The 10,141-nt window shown below is 46.5% G+C and overlaps 2 protein-coding genes across 2 annotated transcripts; one reads left to right on the top strand and one right to left on the bottom strand.

Annotated features, from left to right (window-relative positions):
- The first annotated feature begins 1,540 nt into the window (after positions 1-1,540).
- On the top strand, positions 1,541-3,522 carry LOC125551191 (large ribosomal subunit protein uL5). The gene is made up of 5 exons (XM_048714356.2): positions 1,541-1,697; positions 1,781-1,888; positions 2,139-2,181; positions 2,286-2,481; positions 3,214-3,522. The coding sequence occupies exons 1-5, from the start codon at positions 1,695-1,697 to the stop codon at positions 3,404-3,406; spliced, it is 543 nt and encodes a 180-aa protein (XP_048570313.1). The 5' UTR covers positions 1,541-1,694; the 3' UTR covers positions 3,407-3,522.
- Positions 3,523-5,488: 1,966 nt separating this feature from the next.
- LOC125551201 (uncharacterized) lies at positions 5,489-9,517 on the bottom strand. Its single transcript, XM_048714362.2, has 2 exons — positions 9,064-9,517; positions 5,489-5,819 (listed from the first exon to the last, which is right to left on the bottom strand). Exons 1-2 carry the CDS (start codon positions 9,345-9,347, stop codon positions 5,600-5,602), a joined length of 504 nt encoding a protein of 167 aa, XP_048570319.1. The 5' UTR covers positions 9,348-9,517; the 3' UTR covers positions 5,489-5,599.
- Positions 9,518-10,141: the final 624 nt, after the last annotated feature.

The following is a 10,141-nucleotide window of genomic DNA, read 5'->3' as shown; positions in this document are numbered from 1 at the left end:
ATGACACATGTAAACAACATCTGCTAAGAAACACCGAAGATATAAAGATAGCACACTCTGGTTAGTAATGCATAGAAACCTTATTTTGAAGTATACAAGTCAGGACAGGCACGCCGTGTAAGTTCGCAAGAAACCATAAATGATGGCTGGGCAGTTGTCTTACAAGCAACATAAATTACCGGCACTCCAGCGGCATCCCCTAAGAAGGGGCGACCGGTGCGGCACCCTCGGCGGTTCACGAATTACCGGCACTCCGGCGGCGTCCCCTGAGGAGTTGTTGGTCCTCGGCTCCTTGTCGCCATGCCAAGTGGAGGCCGGTTGTTGTGTTTTTTCTTGGGAGAGATATGATCGTGATCTAGGAGGTCAAGGTGATGGGCGTGTCAATGTGTGCGAATACCCGATTAGTTTCCTAATAAAATGCGATCGTGATCAGTTTCCTAATAAAACGCGATCATGATTAGTTTCCTAATAAAACACGATCGTGATTAGTTTCCTTAGAAGATGTGATCGTGATTAGTTTCCTAAGAAGAAGCGATCATGATTATAGTTTCCTAATTGATCGGACGTGGAGTTTCATATGGTGAAGCACGGTCAGTCAATGTAAATTGTTAAGTGCACACAGAGAATGGATTAGGTTAAGGCTAGCCGCTAGATTAAGTTTAGTGGGCTTAATCATGCGGTCATAATGAATCCGTGTACATTTTATGGGGTGCACGTAAGAAAGTTCTTGTTTAATTGTTTAATAGTAGTGGAGATAATAAAATGCGGTCGTGATCAGTTTCCTAATAAAACGCGATCATGATTAGTTTCCTAATAAAACATGATCGTAATTAGTTTCCTAAGAAGATGTGATCGTGATTAGTTTTCTAAGAAGACGCGATCATGATTATAGTTTCCTAATTGATCGGACGTGGAGTTTCATATGGTGAAGCACGGTCAGTCAATGTAAATTGTTAAATGCACACAGAGAATGGATTAGGTTAAGGCTAGCCGTTAGATTAAGTTTAGTGAACTTAATCATGCGGTCATAATGAATCCGTGTACGTTTTATGAGGTGCACGTAAGAAAGTTTTTATTTGATTGTTTAATAGTAGTGGAGATAATAGTAGTGGAGATAATAAAACACGATCGTAATTAGTTTCCTAAGAAGATGTGATCGTGATTAGTTTTCTAAGAAGACGCGATCATGATTATAGTTTCCTAATTGATCGCACGTGGAGTTTCATATGGTGAAGCACGGTCGGTCAATGTAAATTGTTAAGTGCACACAGATAATGGATTAGGTTAAGGCTAACCGTTAGATTAAGTTTAGTGGGCTTAATCATGCGGTTATAATGAATCCGTGTACATTTTTTGAGGTGCATGTAAGAAAGTTTTTGTTTAATTGTTTAATAGTAGTTGAAATTATGAGTATGATGGCCGGGAGTCCGGTCCAGGTAGCCATCCGGCTGGGCCGGAGAACGTCAACAGCCCAGCTAGAGCCGACCTGAATATCCTATCCGTCCATCCGTTGATCGGACCGCTCCAAGTCCCCCACGCCATTTTGCCAAATCGTCGCCCGGCAAACCTCCAGCAACCCCTATATAAGGCCGGGAGATTTCTAGGGTTTCCGCCGCCGCAGCCACACCCAGAACCAGCTAAACCCTACCATCTTCGGATTCCTCTCCACCGGCGGCCTCCCCCGTCAGATCACCATGGTGAGCTCTCGTACTCCTACCGCGATGCTAACGCTCGGCATTTCTTGCGTGTCCCGATGTTCTTACGCGCTTGTCTCTCGCAGTCGACGGAGAAGAAGCAGTTGAACCCGATGCGGGAGATCAAGGTGCAGAAGCTTGTCCTCAACATCTCCGTCGGGGAGAGCGGCGATCGCCTCACTCGCGCTGCCAAGGTACCATAGATCCGCGACCCATCCATCCCAACTCGGTGTCCTCGACAAAAAAAGAAATAAATTAAAATCCATCTGTGTATCTGATTTGTTTCAGTGCGTGTGGTTATAGATCTGCAATTGCGCAATCCGCTCGAAATGAAACTTGTCCCGTAGTGCTCTACGTTGTTCGTCTTATGTGTGCTTGCGCACTTAGTTTTATTAATAATAAATTTTGAGACGTGAGGTTAATTTATTCGAATTTACTCATCAGGTGTTGGAGCAGCTGAGCGGGCAGTCGCCAGTTTTCTCCAAGGGTAAGATATTGTCAACAAGCTAAAGTTTGCTCCATGTTTCTTGATTGATTTCAACATCTAGTGGTGCTTACGGACTTACGGTCATCGCTCTTTTATCTTGGCAGCGAGGTACACTGTCAGGTCTTTTGGCATTCGTCGTAATGAGAAGATTGCCTGCTATGTGACGATCAGGGGTGAGAAGGCAATGCAGCTTCTCGAGAGTGGGCTGAAGGTGAAGGAGTACGAGCTCCTGAGGAGGAACTTCAGTGACACTGGTTGCTTTGGGTTTGGTATTCAGGAGCACATTGATCTTGGCATGAAGTAAGATAACCTTTCCTGTACTCTGTTCTGCTTGCATTTTATATATCCGAATTTTATATTTATTTAGGACTGTAAATTTGGTTCACTTGATAACTTGATTGTAAGATTGGGTTGCAAAATAAAGTTTCTTTTGTGACATACACACAGTACTGTAGGTAGATGCTAGTTCTTTCTGCTATTAGAAATCATTGTGGAGTTATCACAGCAGAATCCTGACGAGCATGTTGTCATAATCTTTAACGTTAAATGGTGGAACTTCTATTATCACAAGGATTTTGTAATGCACATTCTTTAAAAGTTTTCAATGCATAATAATGATGTGTACTTTAGTATGCATTGCTATTGCTGCCTATGTTCTCATTGCAAGTCACTTGAGTTGTTGCCCCAGTCTGAAATTATTTTGCTGTGATGTATATGAAGCATTGTTCCTACGGTGTTGGGCAATGTGTTTCAGTTGTAAAGTCTGATAAACAAATATCTCTTTAAAGCAGAGAAGTCAAGTTTTTTTGTATTCTCTATCGGTTTGTACATGCTAGTGTTTGTTGCTGCAATTGATATTGAGTGCTTGTGCAGAAAGGTTATACCTGTATGTTGTCCACTAGGTTTGATCAGTTAACATACTTGTCTTGTTCTTGAGAAGTGTTTTGCAATCCTCTCTGAACTACCTTTTGCCTGCTAGTATTGATATCCTATTGCTTACATGCTTAAAACTTTCTGGATTAATTCTCCCAGGTATGACCCATCAACCGGCATCTACGGCATGGACTTCTTTGTCGTTCTGGAGCGAGCTGGATACCGCGTCTCCCGCCGGCGCCGATGCAAGGCCCGTGTTGGGATCCACCAAAGGGTGACCAAGGAAGACGCCATGAAGTGGTTCCAGGTCAAGTATGAGGGTGTCATCCTGAACAAGTCCCACGCTAGCTAGAAAGGCTTTTGAGTGGAATCTTATGTTTATTGGATACAAAGTTTGCACTATCAATTTTGCCTGTTCTGTTGGGCTGACCTGCATCTATAATTCCACCAAATCTTTTCATGGTTTCATATTTGAAGTTGAACATTTCATCAACTTTTTTCCTACTATATACTATTGTCTATCATTCCCTCATTTAGCCAGCAAAGCAACTGCATACAGCGATGATATCTGGCTCGTGTTTTTGTTAAGATCACCATGCTTGCTACACTGTTTTTAGTTGAATTAGAGCATCTCTAGCAGATCCCTTGAACACCTGGCGAACTATGCTGGCTGATTTATAGAAAAGTCCCTGCCAGTAAAAGTTTCTGGGAGGCCTGTAAACTTGAACACCTGGCGAACTATGCTGGCTGATTTATAGAAAAGTCCCTGCCAGTAAAAAGTTTCTAGGAGGCCTGTAAACTTCCGATTTAGGGTATGCGTCCGCTTTCTTCCCTTCCCACCTCTGCCGCAAATCCTCCCCCTCTGACAGCGTTTTGCTAGGAATGACAAGGCAGGCGGCTCTGGCCTCCGGCCTTGTGTCGGACAGGCAGAGGGAGGTTGGCGCGCAAGCGCGTCGCAAGCCCCGCAGTAGAGCGGAGCGCGCGCTCTTGCCCACCAACCACATTCAGCCCATTGTAGAGCGCGTCACTCTACATTGAAGGTGACTCGCTCTACATTGAAGGTGATTCAGGATGGACGCGACCTCTCAGTGTCTCCGTCATTGAAGTGGTGCGCTGGCTGAGGACGCCGCTTGTTGCATGCTCTGCTGAACATGCCTCCTTTCCGTATTAAAACACCTTTATACGCGTGTGGAAGTCGAGGGAACTACTCCAGCCACATGCCCGTTCAAGAGCGGTCCGATATTAAATGAATGTCGGGCAAACTCCTCTCGCTCGCCCTCTATTTAAGCTAGGCTAGATGCTGGGCAAGAATCGCACCACCAAGTCTATCGCTCCCCATCTTCTCCTTTCACCGTTTTCTTCACCCTTTCAATGACATCTAACGAGCAGGGAGAGCAGTTCTCCGGCATAAAAGCCGGCTGGATGGACCGCCGAGCCCGTCGGATACGAGCGAGGCAGCTCACTGCTCCACCTCCCCCGTCTAGCCTGATGGAGCAAGTTGCCACCCCAAGCCGACACGTGGTTCAACAACTCGCCGCTTCAAGCCAGCTCGCGGAGAAGTGGCAAGTTGCTCCATACCGGCACAACGGAGAGCATGGCGGCACGGGCATCATTGTTGCCATCGACGACACCACATCGTACTGCGCCTCTAGTGCGCCATCCGCAGTTGACGTGCGCGTAGCCGCGCCATGCAGACAGAGAAAGAAGCCGGCCCCGCGGAGATCGCCTAGTCGGCGGCCAGCGTGTCTGCGTCCGCCGCCAAGATCGAGGGAAAGTAGAACACAATAGGCCACCATCGCTTGTATCCCAGGAAGGCCATCGTCGAGGCGACGCCGGCATACACAGTCGGTGTCTTGCCCGATTCTTCTTCAGTGCGGAGCATCGTCGGCCACCGTCTGGGCTTCGCTGAAGCGGAGGCACCCCCTTTCCCTCGGCTAAAGCATCAGCCGGGCGGTTCCGCTCCAATGAGCAGTGAGGAAGTGAGCCGCCTTTGCGCTGAAGTATATACCTCTAGGGCTCCCTGCAGTCCGGTGAGCGGGCTGCCGGACATGGAGAAGACAAAGAGATCTGCCGCGGTCGGTCGTAGACTAGTGTAGTGTATCCGTGTCATGTGAGTGGAGCTCCGCGCGACCGTACGCGCACATAGTTTTACATATGTTCAAATTGTATACATTTTCGTCCGGTTTATATGAAGTCCGTCATATCATGAAATCCAGCCGTGTTTACATGAATTTCGTCCGATTGATTTCACACATGAATTTCGTCCGATTGATTCTAACTATTGTGAAAATGTATGTGGCTATGGTTGGATGGCGGCATCCTGCATCCATGTTTGTGAAATGGTCCCTGTTCATGGACGGATGCAGAAGAAAATCTACGGATTGCCGTTGAAGATGGCCTTAATATACTATTTTTTGATAGCCAAACCATGTCATTCCCGGCATCACTAAAGAAAGATCTCAATTAAAGTCCTTCCTCCGGCCTCGTCACGCAAGATATGCAACGCCGTAGTAGTATGTGATACACTTTCGAGGCTTGAAACATCTCAAACCATACGATTATGAAAGAACCACGACGAGATTAATACAATGATCAAACACGCAAGCAAGAAATTGCAGAATGACTGAGTTCTGCAAAGACCCCTGGCCTTGGATGAGCCTCCTCCATCCACGCTCGCCATCCCATGCCACTGTCGCATGAACTCCTTGCCGCCGCCGCCCCATCCAGTGATGTTCGCCGCGTTCTCGCCGCAGATCTCGCACCGCCTGCATTCAACTCCTTTTTAGGCCAATCCATTAATCAAATAAAAATGATGCTAATAGGTTGTCCTTTTCTTTTTTGCTGACGTTACGACATTGGTCCTGGTATATATTTGTCGGCATCATTACAATTATACTCGCTCATTCCAGAGTATACTACTTCCTCCGTTCCTAAATATTTGTCTTTCTAGAGGTTTGAAATGGTGACTACATACGGAATAAAATGAGTGAATCTACACTCTAAAATATGTCTATATACATCCGTATGTGATGACCATTTGAAATCTTTAGAAAGACAAATATTTAGGAACGGAAGGAGTAGTACAGAGTACTCTGGACCAATGTCATTAGATGCGTCATGAATTTAATTTTTATATTATATAGATTCTTTTTGCAAGGAATATATTATATAGATTTAATATTATAGATGTTAATGTTTTTTTATATAAATATGATTAAACTTATAAAGTTTGACTTTAAAAAAATCTTATATGCATAATAAAAAGGACCGAAAGAAGTATTTTTCTAGTGATTTTTTAGTTTTCTCTAAGTAGCCGGCGGGAGCATTGAGAAACACACTTTTTTTTTCTTGTGAGATGTGGCAAAACCCCGGAAAGCTAATAAAACATTGACAACTCTGCCGATGCTCACAGTAGGCAAGGCTACAACAAACACCAAAAACCAACAATAATATTGGAAATTTGTTTTTTTAAAGAGGATTATCCTCGGTCTCAGCATCTGAACGATGCATGCAACAATTTTATTAATTATTCACAAGAACCTTACAAAGTAATACATCAGGTAGTCTGAATCCACTGTCTTAGCAACAACTGTCACTACTCCTATCCACTTGAAGAAGGGGTGTCGATAATTCGAGCCTAATACCAAACAGACATCACACCAAAGCATAACATCTAAAGCCGGAGGCCCCAATCGAGCCACATACTAGGTTTGGGTACAAACCGGTTCGACGCACTCTCACATGTCGTCGCCGCCGTCTTCCACCAATTCATCTTCAGAGCAGAAACTAACGCACCGACCTTGCTAGGCCTCTCCGCCATCGACGCTATCATGACGCCAAACAACGTCCTCCTCCTACGCGAGTCCATCTCCGCGCATCGGACACCGAGTCTCCACTGCGCCACGCCGTCGAGATCCGCTGCCATCAATGAGTAAGATGAAGCACCGCTCCACCAAAAAAGCCGTCCACTGATCCCTCGAGCCCTTGTACACCTCCAAGAATGACGCCCCCAAGGGGAAAACGACACTAGAGTGCCACGTCATCCGATCTACTAATTTAGGGTTTCCCCCAGAGGTAACGGACAGAGGTCTGGAGCTTCTCCACGGCGATGCCTTCAAGAAGGCAACGACACAAAAGAGTGCCGCCATCGCCGGTCTTGGCAACAAGCCGAGAACAAGGTTTTCACCCGGATCCGCTAGACGAACATCCATCTCTCATCGTGCGCACAGACCACCACCGATCTCCACCGCCGCGGAGCGAGCAAGCCACTCTGGCTAGATCAGATCTGACCGGAGGGTCAACCACGCCCGCAGCCGACCAGTCCACCAAAGCCCTCCACGCCGCCGCCGATCCGAGGTGCCGCAATGCCGCGGCCATCCGCCGCCGCGAAGGCTCAGATCCAAGGAGCACTTCTGCTCACTCGGGTGCCCCGGGCCACCCTCGCGCGAGAGAAGGAGAGGCTCCTCCGCCACCATCGTCAGCCGCCCGGGCCTAGCCCGACGTCTTCCTCCAGCGGTGACGGAGGGGAGTGATGGGAGAAGTGACCGGCGGCTAAGGTTGGGGCCCCTCGGTCGCCCGTGTGGGGGGCGACGAAGGGGAGAGGAAGGGAGGAAGCAGCTGGCAGCGGCGCTGCTGCTAGGTTAGGTCGTGTAGCCATTATCTTTGATGTCAGATTTTTAACTATGATAAATCAAATGTTTTTTATAATAAATTATGTTGTCGTGAGGATGCCAATTATCTTTAGCCGACTCATCAAGCTCCATGCGCCACATCAATTCCGGCGAGAGACGCCCCCACTGGACGATTAATCCTCGCCGATGATCTGCAACGATACGGGGAAGAAGATGCCCCGATCTATTTCTTGTTATGATGCCTCCATCGATCGAATTTGAGTGTTCTTTCAGAGGTATTTACTCAAAATTATCATATTTGGGGTCAGGGTAACAACTTAGTACCACTTTACGGTCAGGGCACGAGGAAACACCATATATGCGTTTAACGAATAATGAAGATCACCGACCGTGTGATTTTCTTGCAAAATCAGGGAAACCGACGGGTTGGCCTCACCTGTCAGCTGACACGGCAAAGACCAAGCATAAAACAAAACTTTGACCAGCTGAGGTGGCAGCTGAGATGTGAGCCCCATCTGTCATTGATCACGTGATCATTTTCATTCCATCTTTATTTATATGGAGCATCTTCATTTGGGGGTCCGCGTTGAGAAGCCTCATTTCAAGGCTGGGCAAGCGCCTTAATTCTAAAGTACACTGCTATTAGACCAATAAATAAATAAATAAACGTTTTGAAACCTTGGATGAGGATGGAATTCTCAAGGGCAACGACAGCGAAAGAAATCTACAGGCAGTATCATCAACCTTGGATGGGACTTCACAATCGAAGATCTCCAATTTGCACCTCATACGTATGACCCACCTAGCAAGTGGTTGCAATAATTGAGGTAATAGTCACATGATGCGCGTTCGCTGTTGAGCTCGTATGAAAATGCCATAGTTCTACCAGCTTAGTGGTTGCGCAACTTTATTCTTTTTCCTCACCACAGTGAGAGATTCCATACCATGATTGTCATTACTTATGCCCGTCCGTATAATATGCACTTCAGTCATCCTCCCTAACTGAGAAAGCTCTAATGTTGACCGGCACAAAAACTATTCTTCAGAGTTTGACGCATTCAAAGCGTCTTGAGCTCCTTTCTAATCCTAGAATTTCAGGTTGAGCGTTTCCCTCAAATTTTCGTGCTTTGTGTCTAATACCACTACTCTTTTCTAGGAAAGAAAATGTAATCGACTGGGTTCCATGAGGTCTTGCGAATCGACGGCGAGGGTGTTAGCCAGGTGCGGCAACCATCGGACATGACGGGCCGGTGCGGTGGCAACGCGGAGGCGAGAGGTTGAATTGAGGAGCCGAGAGGTGACCAAAGAAGAAGATGATTGAAAAAAAGAGAGTGCGTATAAGCATTTTTAAGCACACAAGAGATGGGAGTATCAATACCTGTTGCCCCTCACGGAGAACCATGCCTCGGCGCACCGCCGGTGCGCCGACGCGATCTCGCCTCGGCAGCCGCAGCCGAGGTTTACCAACTGCCCGCTCCCGCTCTCCGCCGGCAGGTCGCCGTCCTCAAGCTGGCAAATTCTGCAGCCGCTCCCGGTTCCAACCTGCCCCTGCCGATCAGCCGTCACCGCCGACCTGTCGACGTCGACCGCAACATGTCCGACGACGCCGCCTTCCACGGTCGGCTCTTCACATGCTCCAGCGTCTCCAGCAGTTGTCACCATGGCCGCCTTCTCATCTCATCTCATGCCATGGTGTCGTTGATGGACCAATATCTAATTAATGACCTGCGGAATCTTGGGTTTTGCGGGAAGAAATGAATGATGACGGGAGGGAGCTACTGTAGATTCTTGTTATCGTCTCGGTGTTGCGTATTGGCCGACGCAAGTTGACCTCTTTTTCTTTTTTATAACACGGCGCAAGTTGAGCCGAGACAGCGAAAGATCAGGTGAGGCCGATGCAATGCAGGGATTCGAAATGGGAAAAAGGGAAATGAGTGCCGGGCTTTGCGTACCGGCCAATTCTATTTTTTTTCTTCAAACAGTAAAGGAATTCAAATGGGGTTGGTCTTTTTTCTTGGATGAAATCGTTGGGGTACACAAATTCAAATGGGCCTTGTCTTTTTTTTTTGCAACATTTGGTATTGTGGCAGATTATAATATTTGCGGTTGAGTAGTTTTTGACTACCAGATGATGCTCCGCTCATTGTTACGGGAATATTTTGCCAATGAAGTTTTGGTGATATGTAACATGAATATTTAAAATAATAGATTTTGAAAGTATATAAAAATTAAATGTAAATAACATAACAGGATGGTTTACATGCAAGCATGATTGCATGTTGAAGTGGATTTTTAATACGCAAGTTGCATGCTCGCATGGGCCTTTTCTTATGCATGTTGAATGATCAGGTGGCATACTTGCATTTTGAGAGAAATATGTTAGTAAGGGCTAACTATTTAGATATAGAAGATTTATCCTTCAGTTTTTTTATAAATGACAACATATATAAATAATA

The sequence above is a fragment of the Triticum urartu genome, chromosome 1A (assembly GCF_056163025.1).
Source record: "Triticum urartu cultivar PI428250 chromosome 1A, HENAU_Tu73, whole genome shotgun sequence".
NCBI classification, from domain to species: Eukaryota; Viridiplantae; Streptophyta; class Magnoliopsida; order Poales; family Poaceae; genus Triticum; species Triticum urartu.
Note: the sequence above shows the minus strand (reverse complement) of the source record. Positions and strands in the feature narration are given on the sequence as shown.